The 15,154-nt window shown below is 32.9% G+C and overlaps 5 protein-coding genes across 5 annotated transcripts; all 5 read left to right on the plus strand.

Moving 5' to 3' along the window:
- The first annotated feature begins 78 nt into the window (after positions 1-78).
- Positions 79-8,245, plus strand: LOTGIDRAFT_207498 (hypothetical protein). Its single transcript, XM_009046348.1, has 10 exons — positions 79-168; positions 607-755; positions 1,183-1,385; positions 2,253-2,378; positions 2,546-2,801; positions 3,400-3,505; positions 4,185-4,309; positions 5,678-5,788; positions 6,124-6,317; positions 7,074-8,245. Exons 2-10 carry the CDS (start codon positions 647-649, stop codon positions 7,200-7,202), a joined length of 1,359 nt encoding a protein of 452 aa, XP_009044596.1. The 5' UTR covers positions 79-168; positions 607-646; the 3' UTR covers positions 7,203-8,245.
- A 1,421-nt stretch (positions 8,246-9,666) lies between these two features.
- On the plus strand, positions 9,667-10,704 carry LOTGIDRAFT_170535 (hypothetical protein; the record flags this gene model as incomplete). The annotated part of the gene is made up of 2 exons (XM_009046349.1): positions 9,667-9,812; positions 10,479-10,704. The coding sequence occupies 2 exons, from the start codon at positions 9,667-9,669 to the stop codon at positions 10,702-10,704; spliced, it is 372 nt and encodes a 123-aa protein (XP_009044597.1).
- A 1,261-nt stretch (positions 10,705-11,965) lies between these two features.
- On the plus strand, positions 11,966-12,343 carry LOTGIDRAFT_170536 (hypothetical protein; the record flags this gene model as incomplete). Its single annotated transcript, XM_009046350.1, has 1 exon — positions 11,966-12,343. The coding sequence occupies one exon, from the start codon at positions 11,966-11,968 to the stop codon at positions 12,341-12,343; it is 378 nt and encodes a 125-aa protein (XP_009044598.1).
- A 206-nt stretch (positions 12,344-12,549) lies between these two features.
- On the plus strand, positions 12,550-13,281 carry LOTGIDRAFT_135816 (hypothetical protein; the record flags this gene model as incomplete). Its single annotated transcript, XM_009046351.1, has 1 exon — positions 12,550-13,281. One exon carries the CDS (start codon positions 12,550-12,552, stop codon positions 13,279-13,281), a length of 732 nt encoding a protein of 243 aa, XP_009044599.1.
- Positions 13,282-13,796: 515 nt separating this feature from the next.
- On the plus strand, positions 13,797-14,912 carry LOTGIDRAFT_170537 (hypothetical protein; the record flags this gene model as incomplete). The annotated part of the gene is made up of 2 exons (XM_009046352.1): positions 13,797-14,119; positions 14,330-14,912. 2 exons carry the CDS (start codon positions 13,797-13,799, stop codon positions 14,910-14,912), a joined length of 906 nt encoding a protein of 301 aa, XP_009044600.1.
- Positions 14,913-15,154: the final 242 nt, after the last annotated feature.

The raw sequence follows: 15,154 nt of genomic DNA on the forward strand, positions 1-15,154 counted from the left end.
TGTAAAGTGAATGTTGATTGGCTGAATTATTGACTTTTAAGCTATTTTTGTTCTGATTGGCTACTCGTGATGCTGGTCAAAATGGCCGTCAAGAAAGAAGGAAAATAGAGAAATTTGTTATTTGAATTGAAAATCTACAATTATCAGCGTTTTTATCAGAACGGAATTGTATGCATTGTTAGAATTTAAGTATTAATTCCAAATTTTGCCAAAAAAATATTCAATATTTGGCCCAAAAAATAAAAAAAAAACGAGTTTTCTACCTTTCCAGTTATTTGTTTATGTTTTGTAGGCAAGATTATCAAGTGCTTTTGATTATTCCTCTCAAAGTAACCCCTTCTTCTCCCAGGAACTCCAAGCATAAATTCCCATTTGGAAAGCCCCCCCCCCCCCCCCCTCCATTAGACCAAACATCAGAGTTACAATGCTACAAATAGGTCTTCAATGTTTGATATTTGAATCAGAACATCTCAGAATACTTTTATCCTGGAGTGAGGTGTCAAAGTTGACTTTTTGATCTACAATAGGCCTTTGTTCCAATTTTCTTTTGCTTTTCATTTTTGTTAGCATTAAACTTACATTCACTTTCTTGCATGCTTATTTCAGTAACTCACCCCATTAGAATAGACCAAACATCAGCTACACTATGAAGGGTAAAGGAAAGAGTTCTCATAATAGTGAGAAAGAAAGTCAGCTGGCCTTTCCTGACCTCCAACCTGTTGACCATCTTAAAGATTGCTTAAAATACAGCAACAGTAAGTGATTGGATGTTTGGCATGAATTTCTCTAAGATATTTTATGGGCCTTTTAAAAATATGCATTAAGATCTATATAGAATTTTTCTACCTCTAAGATATTTTAAGCACACACAATGTCATTACTTTCTGAACACAATATTTTGACAAATATCTGCACGTCAAAATCCTTTTGATCTCTTATGCAATTAAACTAAATTATTAGAGACTAGTCTAAAGATGAGCATGTATTATGCAAATTGACATCTTTGAAAAAGAAGAAGGGTTAATTATGGATCTATTTTGTTACTGTTAACGCTGCAGATTTTGAATATTTGGACTGATTTGACTGATGAAGTTGAAGAGGGAAATATCTTGTTGACTCAAAACAATAAATAAATGTTCCGAGATACCCAGTCAGTGTCATTTCATTTCAATCTATTTATAGTTCTATCAAGAGGAGATGATGAAAGTGTAAATCTTGAGGAATTAGACACTGTTCAGACAGATCTGGAAACTTTGCTAGCCTCAGCTGGTAAACGCTTGAAATTACTGGAGAGCGAGATTCAGAGCCTGTCTAATATACAAGATAAGAAAGATGTTATAGCGCCACCTATTGGAGGAAAGAAAGAAAAGGGGACCCCAGGAAAGGTAGACTTATTAGTTTAGATTCAACCAAATTTAATATCTCCTCGGGGACCACACTATGTTTAGTTAAAGGGACTGGTGGTCCATTTTTTTTATCAATCTTGCTTAAGTCTAAGAAACGGGGAAGTTTGAAGCTAAGCCTATCAGTGATAATGTTCACTGCTCACCATTAAAATTTGAGCTTCAAATCAAAGTGTGTCCAGAATTATTTGTATTTGAATGTTAAAATGACGAGTCGTTAATTTGAGATATTCTGTGATATATAGAAAAAAACATATACAGAAATAGTAAGTAAAAAAAACCAAAAATACTTCTTCAGGTATTTATAATGTATCATTTGATTGTTCAGTTTTGAATTTAGTTATATTATTCAATCAGATTTTGCATTATGAAGCCCAGACTCATTCTGTTCGTAGATGCTCAGGCATAGAACATTTTAAGCGTGAAAAAAATTATATTTTTAGTTAAAACTATACCATTTAACAGTATTTTATATTGCGTATAATCAAAAGTCTAGCACGGACTGATAGAAAACTTAGAGATCACTGATGCTGTACGGATTTAAAAAACAAAAATGATCTCAAGGTATCCCAGAAAAGGTATTCCCTGACAGTCATTGGCTGGATTATTATATATTATGTAAATTATGTTCATGTATTTTCGAAGGGAAAAAAAATCAAAATTTGTTCCACTGTGTATAGTGCGCACCCCTTCTGTAAGGGGCCCTTTTTGGGGTAAAAATACTGGGCATTATATTCTGAAATATAAGGTATGTAGATTGTATGGTGTAAGCCTGCAAGTAGCAGACATAAGAAGTCTAGATTTAAGCATGTTGATTTTGAGTTTTACACAAATTATTATCATCTATAGGATCAATCGGGTAAAAGAGGGAAGCCTGGTTCAGAAGAGAAACCTAGTAAGAAATTTAAAGATGCCAATGGAAAAGCTTCCAGTGTAATACCTACTCCTCCATTGAAACTCAAACAAAAATCACAGGTATTGAGCTGTTTTATCCTCCCCAAACTGAATTCTGCAAATTTTTACCCCTGAAAAATATTTGGTGGACAGTGACCTAGACCTCAGATTTCTTAGAAATCTTTCTCTATACACCTAAGCTGCTGAAGGCAGTTCAAAAATAATTCAAAAAGGCTTTTTGATTTCAGTCTAAAATATTGGAGTATGAATTTAATGAAGCACCGAGAGAAACACTGCCTAAATTACCTAAAAATGACGCTGTCAATAGATTCTGGACGTCAGTTGAACCATATTGTGCTGATATTACTAACGATGATTTAAAAGTTTTAGAAGATATTTTAAAATCTCACGAAGAGGATGGTGATTATTTTAAAGTGACTCCATTAGGGAAACATTATACAGAGAAATGGGCAGAGGAAGATCTTCTAGAAGAACAAAATGATGGTAAGTGTTTGATAATCTCGGCACAAATGTGGTTTTTACACGGAAATAAGTTCAACAGATTGTAAAGAGGTTTTCTAAAATTTTGCACATCCCAATTTTTAATCAGACGTCTGTGGTTCTTGCAATTCCACTAAAACTAAGTGTTTGATCACGTCACTAATCTCAAAAGCCTCATCTTATACAAGCATATTTTGCGACTAGTGACGTCATCAAACACTTAGTCTTAGTGGAATTGCAGTAACCACAGACGTCTGATTGAAAATTTGAATGGCGCAAATTGATGCTTTCAGTGTCCCTGATACACATAAAAATTTTAGAAAACCTCTTTACAATCCCTTTCCCAGCCATATTGAGTCTCTACCTATTACATTTGAAGGCTAAGAAATGGCTTTGAATTTGATTTGAAGACTTTGTTGAAATATTGTAGCCTTTATAAAAATTGGACTCATTAGGTTGAGGAGGAGATTCAAAATGGTTGTGAACTATGATCGTGTGCGTTATTTCCATATAAGAACCAAGCATAGTTTTGTATGACTCTGGGTATTCGGCCAAACCTCTTGGCATCAATCTCTCTTAAATTAATCTAATCAATTTACAGCTGGGTTGACTGGAATTATGAGTGAAGATGACATATTTAAGGTCATCACACTTGTACACACTGCCGAGTTTAGAACCCACAACCACCATTTGTTCGACTTAACCATGTATATGATATCATGTAATATTTCCACTATTATAACCAACTGTGCTAAAGAATTGATGGTCATAAAAGGAAGATCAAGTATGAATATTTGGAAGCAGTCATTTTGGATGTCTATAAAGATACTATTTATTCTATTCCAGGAGTTAAAATTGATAAGAAGAGAAATTCTGGTAGTCATAACAACAATAATAATAATCATCATAATCATCATCATCACGAGTCTACCACCTTACTTAAAAAACTTGAACCCAAGTAAGTAACATTGTCAAAAGTCAAATATCTCTTTTCCACACCATTGTAAAGAGGTTTTCTCTTTTTATTATGTGTCTCAGCGCCATTTATTTTTTATATTTGCATCATTCAAATTTGTTGTTATTGACATCGTAGATTAGTTGTTATTGAAATTTTTTAAAATACAAACTTATTTTAGATTCGTGACTATTTTCACTACCTAACTCTATAGTTTATGTTTTGAACTCTAGCCAAATGTCCACTAATATCTATTTATACAAATATGCAAATATAATTAATATAGCTTTATTTCAGCTATCTAAAACGCTTTCTAGAATTCAAATCACGCATACAATTCCTCTACAATTAAATATGTCTTAACTAGATTACACAGTGCAGTGTGTAATGAAGGAAATTAGTGTGAATAGTAATTTTTTATATTTTTTCAGTGGGTTTAGTAATATGGAAGAGTCACCATTTGGACAGTTGACTCAGAGACTAGTGTCAGCTTTAATAGAGGAGAATATCATGACTCCAATAGATGACTCAATGAATGAAATTACTGGTGGAAAAGGTAAAATAACTTCATGATTATAACAGGCCATGATACAATGTTTATCAGAATAAAGGGCTACGATACATTATGTATTGAGATACAAGCAATACATTATGTTTTGAGATACAAGGCTACATTGCATTATGTATTGAGATACAAGCAATACATTATGTTTTTAGATACAAGGCTACATTGCATTATGTATTGAGATACAAGCAATACATTATCTTTTGAGATACAAGGCTACATTGCATTATGTATTGAGATACAAGCAATACATTATCTTTTGAGATACAAGGCTACATTGCATTATGTATTGAGATACAAGCAATACATTATCTTTTGAGATACAAGGCTACATTGCATTATGTATTGAGATACAAGCAATACATTATCTTTTGAGATAAAAGGCTACATTGCATTATGTATTGAGATCCAAGCAATACATTATCTTTTGAGATACAAGGCTACATTGCATTATGTTTTGAGATACAAGCAATACATTATGTTTTGAGATACAAGGCTACATTGCATTATGTATTGAGATACAAGCAATACATTATGTATTGAGATACAAGCAATACATTATGTTTTGAGATACAAGGCTACATTGCATTATGTATTGAGATACAAGCAATAAATTATGTATTGAGATACAAACAATACATTATGTTTTGAGATACAAGGCTACATTGCATTATGTTTTGAGATATAAGGGTCACAATACATTATGTATTGAAATACAAGGGCTATGATACATTATGTATTAAAATACAAGAGCTATGATACAGTATGTATTGAAATACAAGGGCTATGATACATTATGTATTGAGATACGAAGGCTACGATACATTATGTATTGAGATACAAGGGCTATGATACATTATGTATTGAAATACAAGAGCTATGATACAGTATGTATTGAAATACAAGAGCTATGATACATTATGTTTTGAAATACAAGAGCTATTATGCAGTATGTATTGAAATACAAGGGTTATGATACATTATGTATTGAGATACAAAGGCTACGATACATTATGTATTGAGATACAAGGGCTACAATACATTATGTATACAAGGACTACAATACATTATGTATACAAGGACTACAATACATTATGTATACAAGGACTACAATACATTATGTATACAAGGACTACAATACATTATGTATACAAGGACTACAATACATTATGTATTGAGATACAAGGGCTACAATACATTATGTATTGAGATACAAGGGCTAAAATACATTATGTATACAAGGACTACAATGCAATAAATTTCATATCAAAATACAGCGAAAAATATGCATTTTAAGGTATTTATTTTTTGATAAATCAGCTTTTTAGTTCTAATTATTATTGTATTTGATATTTGTAGAAAGTGCTGATGAAGCTCCAGCTATCTCACCCAGAACTTTAGCTAAACAATTAAACATTGGTAACCCAACACATCTTGAGAGACGAATAAAACGGGAACTGGAGGAACAAGGTAGGTAACTCTTATTAATATAATTAACTGTGATATAAATAGAGAATCTTATTACATATGAAATATCTGATATCTGAGATTGTGCTCGAATTTCTAACCTAGTAATGATATTTTTGCACGAAAAAACTTGCTTTTGGAGCTGCGAGGGGAGGTGGCTGCCCCCTCTGCCCCCCCTTTGGCTCCGCCACTGGGAAAGGAATGACTTCCATCTTACAGGTAACAGCACATTGGATCCACAAGCTCAAAATCATGGCTCCCTTAGGTATCAACGGACTCATTTAGCTTTCCTACCCTCACTGGCCAACTTTATTTTATTTGACTAAATGTATTTGCAGGTATACTAGATTTTGAAGATAAAGAGGATGATAACCCTGATGATGAGATATTGGCTGAAATACGTAAAAAACAGTCTGAGTTACGACTTCTGTGTCAGAGGAATATGATTATCACCAATCAACTTCATGTCAAGGCTAAAGAACAAATGGCTAAACAGGCAATGAAGAAAAAACTATCTGCTGCAGACACTGAGGTTTGTTTTTTGGGGGGTTGATTTTAGTCTTGAATATATGTAAATAATCTTCAGAAGTACTAGAAATGTTATTAAATTTGCTTAAAAAATACTTCGGACTAGGAAATTTACTATTTTCTACAAGCTTCTATGTCCTTTCTATATATCACAGAGTATCTTAAATTGATGAGTCGTCATTTTAACATTCAAACATGGATAATTCTGGACACACATGGATTTGAAGGCTTAAATTTTGACGGTGAGCTGTGAACACTATTATTGATTGGCTGAGCTAGAAAATTACCGCTTCTCAGATTATAGTATGATTGGTCACATAAAATGGCCTATCTGTCCCTTTAAATTACATTACAATTTCAGTTATTTTGATGATATTTTATGATCATCTCCCTTGTAATCTAACAAGTTTGCTTGCACAGTCCTGTTCTTATGACAAATTAAACAATGATGACTTGTGAGATAGCAAAACCCAAAGTGACTGTCATATTGCACTACTCTAAAATAATTATGCTTAAAATAACATTCTAAGAACGGAACTACAGTTGAAAACTTGTTAGATTACAATGAAGTTGTAAAATATCAGCAACATGAAAGTAAAGGAAATTGAAATGCGATTTTAAATAAATGGTTTTAAGATTATTTTACATGATAATGAAAAAATAAGAGCAAACCATTGTAGAGCTCCAATGAACATATTGACAGCCTTGCTTCCAGATTTTCCTTCATTTTTTTGTTATAAAATTCCTCATTTCTATTCAGGTTATGGAAGCCTATAGAAAAATTCAGGCAGCAAAACAGAAGAAGAAAACACCCACAAAGAAAGAGAAAGACGCAGCCTGGAAGGCTTTGAAAGAAAGAGACGCCATTATGCAAAACTTGGATGTTTGAAATCCTGGTATTTTCAAGAACGGTTTTGCACAATTTCTGAGAAGAAAGGTCAACTTGAAGCTCACTGTAGCATAAGACAATATAAACTGTTGTGGAAATGGTTGAAGATGTTGGAACTTATTGTATGAAGTGGTTCCTATATAGTTTTATTGAGAGATCAGAGTAGAATTGTCATATTGGTGGTGTCTTAGGTCTTAGGGACCATCTTCTATGTTAAACGGGCATTCATTTTTTTTTCATTTGTGTTTTTTTGGTTTTGAGTGTGAAATCCATCACACTGTATGCCAACATATAGAGAATGATGCCCCTTTCTTTTCGTGAAAGTTTTAACTTAAAGTATTCAAACGTTAGGCCACAAACAGCAACAAAACAGTTAAGTAAGTATTTTGAATTCTGATTGGACCGCTAATTGTTAAAAACCAATCGGCAGCAATTTCACAAGCGTACCTCCGAAAGTGAAGAGTTGCAGGTCTGTAGTTCGAAATATTCTGTCAACCAAAAAATCACATCATGTGTTTTTTTAACTCAGCATGTCTAAAATATTGATGATTAAGATTGGTTTCTCTGTCAGCAGGTCAACGTATAGAAACCATACAAAGGACATGTGACCCTGCACATCATATCAGGTATTAAGTTGCACTGCCCAGTAATAAGCTGACAGTGAAGTATTAAAAGGGGACTCAAATCTGGATATTAAATTGACTATATCATCTGAACGGAGAAAGCTACATGCACCAAATGCTTCTTAATACCTGGTTTGATGTGCAGGTTCACCTATGTATATAATATCATGCTTAATAAGCCCAGTTTACATGTTGGAATTAAAACAGAATGCCTCTTTAAGCTTGACTGGTACCTTTAATCTAACTAGTAGACATGCAGTATTGTGATTTTTTTCAAAGTCCTAAAACCTGCAAGCCTCACTATGATATTAAGTACAATAATATATATATTAATATTAAAAACAGATGATTAATTTACTTTAATTGTTATGTTAATTGTGTATATAGAAATGTAACTATATAACAGTTTATAGTTGTAAATGTGTACTTTCATTCACTTCACTTGCATATTGCATGTGCAAAATAAGATCTCATATGAATGGAGATTTCCAGTATATTATCCCGTCAGTTATAATGAACAAATCAGTAAACACAGTTAGGCGTGAAAATACCATTATGTTTAAATTTTTGCAATATTCACAGGTCTGAAGGCACTTTGGGGTGGATTTCTACCAATTCTATCAAAAAATTTGCTCCATCCCCATTACTGTGGACTGAAAAAAATTGGTCAGGGTCTCTGACAGTTTCATTCATAATTCCATGGGAGACCATTGGAATATATTGGCCATGTGGAGGCATTGCATTACTGGCCAGAAACACAGTTAGGCATGAAAATACGGTGCACTGTAACATGGTCACAGGAAATTTGGTCACCGGAAATATGGTCACAGTATTACGGGCACAACGTATTATGGTCACAATAATACGGGCACAAGGTATTATGGTCACAATGATACGGGCACGAGGTATTATGGTCACAATAATACGGGCACTAGGTATTTTGATCACAGTAATACGGGCACAAGGTATTTTGATCACAGTAATATGGGCATAAGGTATTTTGGTCATAATAATACGGGCACAAGGTATTTTGGGCATAAGGTATTTTGGTCACAGTAATACGGGCACAGGGTATATTGGTCACAGTAATACGGGCACAGGGTATTATGGTCACAGTAATACGGGCACAGGGTATTATGGTCTCGGTAATACGGGCACATGGTATATTGGTCACAGTAATACGGGCACAGGGTATATTGGTCACAGTAATACGGGCACAGGGTATTATGGTCACAGTAATACAGCCACAGGCTATATTGGTCACAGTAATACGGGCACAGGGTATATTGGTCACAGTAGTAGTAATAGAACATATAGATAGGGGGCACTTGGGTTAGGGTTATAAAAAAATGTCAAAAAGCGATTTTTTTTTTTATGAATTATACCAAAGTGCCCCCTATCTATATGTTCTATTACTACTCTTTTGCCCACAGCGCCTGCAAGCCCACCAAACAAACAACCCCACCAGGCACACAGTTAATAAATCCGGAGCTTACCAGTTTACCAACCCCCAAGCGCCTCAGCCCAATAATATCTTTAAATTAACTCATTTAAAACAGAATGAGTTTAATTTTAAAACACGAACAACACAAATTCGAAGCAGACGGATTCTTCTCAGCTCTAACATCTCTCATCCCAAAAGTGACCAACTTTGTCTCAAACAACAAATCCCTCATTTCCTCAGAAGCGCAAGCTCTTGGATCTGTAGCAAAAGCAGGAATAAATATAAGCGAAACAGTGAAAAGATCTAACGAGTTGAAAGAATTACAACATATAAGAGAAATGCGAAATAAAAGATTAGAAAACAAAAAAGGCAATGGTTTTAAAATTATTGGATAAAAATGTCAATGATAATTGCTCAAACTCCTAAAACTTATTTCGGTTCTGACATTCAAAAATCATTAGGTTCTCTTCCCGGATTTCCATGGGCAAAATACCCCAGAGAAAAACATCTTCCCGGTCATAATTACACTGGTCCAGGTACAAGGTTAGATCTGCGATTAGACGAAAACGATAAACCAAAACCCGGTGAAGAACAAGTCAATAGAGTTGACGCCGCTGCACTTAAACACGATATACTATACAGAAATAAAGACATAACATTCAGACACGAAGCAGACAAACAAATGATAATCGAACTTGAAAATATTCCAAATCCAACTTTTAAAGAGAGAATTCAAAGGGCATTAATCATTAAACTCTTGAAAGCAAAGATGAAAATGGGTATGGGATTAGCAGATGAAATACACAAAGAATTTAGAAACTTAACTGATTAATGGGAGGTAACACTGTTGTTTGTTTACTTCAAAGTAAAATACCAACCAGTTTATACACGGTTAGTTTTATTGATTTATCATTGATTCAATAATTATCTTCAACGCCTGGTAACAATCAGTCGTCTTGACTATTATTGTCACTAAGTAACAGATGGTTATATTGACATATAACATTCCGCCCATGCCACGTCAGCACAGACAGTCTAGACTCTCAACTGTTAGTAGTGTCTCAATTTTTGTTACGCTGGAAGATTAGGAATTTAATCATACAAAATCAAGGGATGTTCTTTGTCTGATTTAATCATAAGACGAGAGAGTGGAATTAAGATGACATGTTATTTGTTGTTTTTCAAAATATCAATTTTGTTCTATTCCAGACACAGGTTTAATAGATGTCAACATTTCATATCACGAAGAATATTTAAACCATCGCAGGCAGTGGGGGATACTACCAAACTCTGTGACAAATATCCGATGATTCAAAATTGTCGATACAGATTTCGAAAATGGAAGTGCCGAAGAACAAGCGTTTTGGAAAAGGATAAAATATGTGACGTATATCTACCGATTCTACTAGGAGCGGTCGTGACACTTGACCCTTGAACTATGACTGATGATAGTGTAAGAGGGGAGAAAAATCTGAAGAATATCTAGTAGAAGTGTATATCAACGTAATTGTTTATGTTTTAAATTTCCTTGTATTTATTAAAACTTACTTTGGTTTTTTGTTATTCTTCCTGCATTTCCATGGGGGTAAATGGTTTCAAATAATAGGGTAAAACCTATCTTTAAAAATGGCAGAAAAAAATTACAGATTAGATCCGATCTTTCAATTATATGATCCAATTCGTTATTCGTTTAATAAGAAAAAAGAGGATTACATTATCATATCACCAACCGTTGGCTCTAGGTCTCAACTAAATGATGGAGGTAGGGTCACTTTCGAGATTAATTCATTATCGAATTGGCTGCTTCTTTCCTGATGATGCAAATGAAGATAGAATGAGTGCTATTGCTCGAAACACAATAAAAAAAGTTCTGTACAATAATGTTGTTGAGAATAATAGGTGGGGTAATTACGTAAATTGGAAATTATACCCTTTATTCGGTCGGTTGGAACACAGAAAGGTTTCCATAGGGTTACCAAATAAAATTCATCTACAAAGAGAAATCAATGATGATAAGATATTCTTTGGAGAGAATGCTTCAGATGCAAAATTAGAAATAATGAATCTCCAACTTTACATACCCGTAATAACACCATCAATTGAAGTAGAAACGAGAATATTCAACTCATTAACTAAAGATATTGAAATAGCTTTTCTTCATCGTAATACAGTGGGTAGCATGACTTTAACTGGAGAATCCACCACATGGCCAATCACTAACACTATTAAACCAGTAAGATATTTAATGGTTGGTTTCAAGAACTTACCAGATTTTCAAACGAATAACAATAATATCTTTAGAGTAGCAATGAACCAAATTCAAGATCCTTTAATCCGTAAAGTTCAAGTAAGATTAAACAACGATAATTTTCCTAACCAACCTTTAACAATTAATCCATCCACGAGGGATTATAATGAATTGTATAGAAACTATAAAATATGTGTGAATTATTTGGAAATTCACCTCAGTTTGAATATGTAGATTTTGCACTTAATCACCCAATCTTCTGTTTTGATCTATCAGCTCATTAAGAAGATCTTTTCAAAACAGGGGTGAATATAAATATTCATATTGAAAAAACACAAGGAGATGTAACCGGTTATTGTTTATTATTGGAAGAAGCAAAACATTTAATTAAAATATCCGACAGACGGATGATTCGTATAGAATAATCATTTAAATTACCCTCTTAAAAATGAAACCAGAAACTTTAGTAAAAAGAATAATAGAAGCTATCGAAACGGAATCACCAACTACAATAACATACAATGGTAAAAGGATTAAAATATCTAAAAAAATTATTGATAAATATAAACATTGTGAAGTTAGAGATGATATCGATTTGAAAAGAATTGACAAGAGTGTAAAGGAAGGTGGATTTTTACCTTTCCTACCTTTGATATTTGCTGGCCTGGCCGCGGCTGGTGCAGCAACTGGTGGGATATCTGCCGCAGTCAAAGCAGCCAACGCCAAAAAAGCAGCTGATGCTGAAAAAAGTGAAAAACGTAGACATAATATGGAAATGGAAAAGATAGCACAAGGTTCGGGAGTAGTATATATTAGGGACAGTTAAAGACTTTGGAAATCGATTTAGTGAAGAAACCAAGAAAACTGTTAAAGAGGGATTAAGTAATCTAATAGATAAAATCGACACAGGAGAAATGATAAGGTCAAACATAAGGGTAATGCCATAGTTTTTAAAAACAAACGTTCTGGAGAGGGAATCTTTCTTTCAAAATATAAGGAGAAGGAGTGATTTTTGGAAATATAGAATAAAAAATGGGAAAGAAATTTAATCATTCAGAAATATTTCCTAGTAACCCAATGCTTATGTGTATTTGTGGAAGCTCGGGTTCTGGGAAAACTTATTTAACCTTTAACATGTTGACAACACCAAAACTTTTAGATTTTGATTCATTATATATCTACACAACTACACCAGAACAATCGTATTATCAATTCCTCAAAGCTTTAGAATATATACCAAAGAAAGACGTTCAGAACATATTTAAATATTATGAAGACAACGATGAGATAAAAATAAAAGAAATCTTAGATATATATATAAAAGAAAAGAATCCATCTTTCAATCCAACGAATATAAAAGTTTTTCTTACGAAAAATGTTAATGATTTAGATTTGTCTAAAATTGATAGTGAGCGAAAGAACTTAATAGTGTTTGACGACTGTGTAGCACAAAGAAATCAAGCTGTTCAACAAGAATTCTTCACGAAGGGAAGACATCACAACTCTCACTGCATATACCAATCCCAATCTTTCTGCGGTATGGATGCAATGTTCATTCGAAAAAATGCAAATTGTTTTTTATTATTCGAATCGAACGACAAAGAGTTATCTCAAATTATTCAGTCAATTAATCACGGAATGGATAGAGATACATTCAAAAAGGATTGTAAAGCACAATGGAGAAACCCAGATGATCATGGATATATATTCGTTAATACTAGAAAACCTGCAGGTGAAAGACATATGTTAATTTTATTTCTTTAAAAATGGGTGAATGGAATAATATCATAAAAAGAAATAGACAATATATCAAAGCTAAGAATAAAATAAAGACCCAAGTTGAAAATAACAGATTACAACAACTTGGATTAGCAGAAAATCTACAAACTCTATTTCAACCAATATTAAAAAGTCAAGAAGATATTAAAAAGAGACTCGAGTCTCCTATAGAACCCACACTTCATATAGAACCTCATCACCCCGAACCGATTGAATATGATGGTATTATAATTAGGACCTTAGATGATATAAAACGTTATTTTTCAAATCCAAAGCCAGATTTACCAAAAGAGCATTACACCAATTGTTGATAATGAAGGGTTATTGTTTAATGGATTTAGAATAAGATTTAGTGCAAATTCACCAATATTCAAAATCGATACAAAACAATTTATATTTATATTAACAGAAGGATTAATAGATTTAATGAATGGGGGGATGTTGATATTGCCGATTACAAGGATTTAGTAGAATACTCAGAATTTCTACATACGATAAGAATGACGGGGCCCGAAACAAGAAGATTAAAAGAAGTTGATCTATATATAAAAGCTATTAATCAAGATGATGAATATGCTGAAGACAATCCAATCATACATGAAATAGACGAATTCGAAGATATCGTATCTGACCATGAAATAGACGAATTGGAAGGGGAGATAGCCAGAGAAAACAGTGGACAAGGTATAACGTTTTTATCCGACAACAACGAGGAACTACTTAATAGATTAGAAATAATATTAGCAGCAATGAAAGAAGGTCATCGTTCAGACAGACAATATAATGAAGTAAATTGTATATTAAAAATATTCCTAGAGAAAAGGTATTATAGATAAAAATGATTATAAAACCGTAATTGATAAAATTATCCAATAAAAATAGTCATTGAAAAAATGCCAAATAAAGAACAATTATTCGTTATCACTTCAAATAAATCAGACATTAAATTGTCTCTAGATTATGAGTACGAACTCGATCGCAATCAAGAATATGAATTGGGATTAAAGTATTTCTCTGTTTACAATTCCATTAGAAATATCAACGAAAATAATAACCAAATGAAAATATCAACAGATAACGAAGCTACATTCAAAACCATAAGTTTACTACCAGGAAGCTATGAATACGTTGCAATAAACGAATATCTATCTGAATATGCGGAAAGTGCTAATGGTAAAAACAATATTGAATTCGAAGGTAATTTGAATCTGAACAAAATAAAATTGATATTGAGAAATAAGAGTCAAGTTGATTTCAACGTAGAAAATTCTTTGAATACTTTATTAGGATTTGATAAGCAAATATACACACAATCCACTTTAGCGCCGCATAAAGCTAATATCGAGAATGATATCGACGTCATTAATATTCGCTGTAATTTAATAAACGGTGGATTTTTCAATAAACACAAACGTCAGATTATTTACAGTATTCCAACATTCACTGTACCGATTGGATATAGAATTATAGAGAAACCATTTCAAACAACATATTTACCACTTAATTCGTTCATGATTAAAAATATAAATCTGGAAATCAAAGATGGTAAAAATAGGTTTATTGATTTTGGTAACGAAGAAATTGTAATTCAACTTCATTTAAAACAAAAGAACTAAATCTATTGAGTAATTAATCACTCTTCATTCTCGTCTTGATTATATAGGTAAATATGATTCCACCATCACCATAATCATTCTTGCCTTTACAATATTCATTTTCAGATACCAACCCAGCTCGATTTAATTTATCCCAATTTCTAGATGAAATGTATAAACTATCAGTGCAGGTTTATAAAATCCATTTATTACATGAATGAAATTATTCATTATTTTTTTTACTGTGAGATAAAACGAACGAT

The sequence above is a fragment of the Lottia gigantea genome (genome assembly GCF_000327385.1).
Source record: "Lottia gigantea unplaced genomic scaffold LOTGIsca_100, whole genome shotgun sequence".
Classification (NCBI taxonomy): domain Eukaryota; kingdom Metazoa; phylum Mollusca; class Gastropoda; family Lottiidae; genus Lottia; species Lottia gigantea.

Coding starts and splice junctions, on each gene's coding strand:
- LOTGIDRAFT_207498 (XM_009046348.1), top strand. CDS start 647: ATGAAGGGTAAAGGAAAGAGTTCTCATAATAGTGAGAAAGAAAGTCAG. Junction 2,802..3,399: donor TCTAGAAGAACAAAATGATG/GTAAGTGTTTGA, acceptor ATCAATTTACAG/CTGGGTTGACTGGAATTATG. Junction 3,506..4,184: donor CATTTGTTCGACTTAACCAT/GTATATGATATC, acceptor ATATTTTTTCAG/TGGGTTTAGTAATATGGAAG.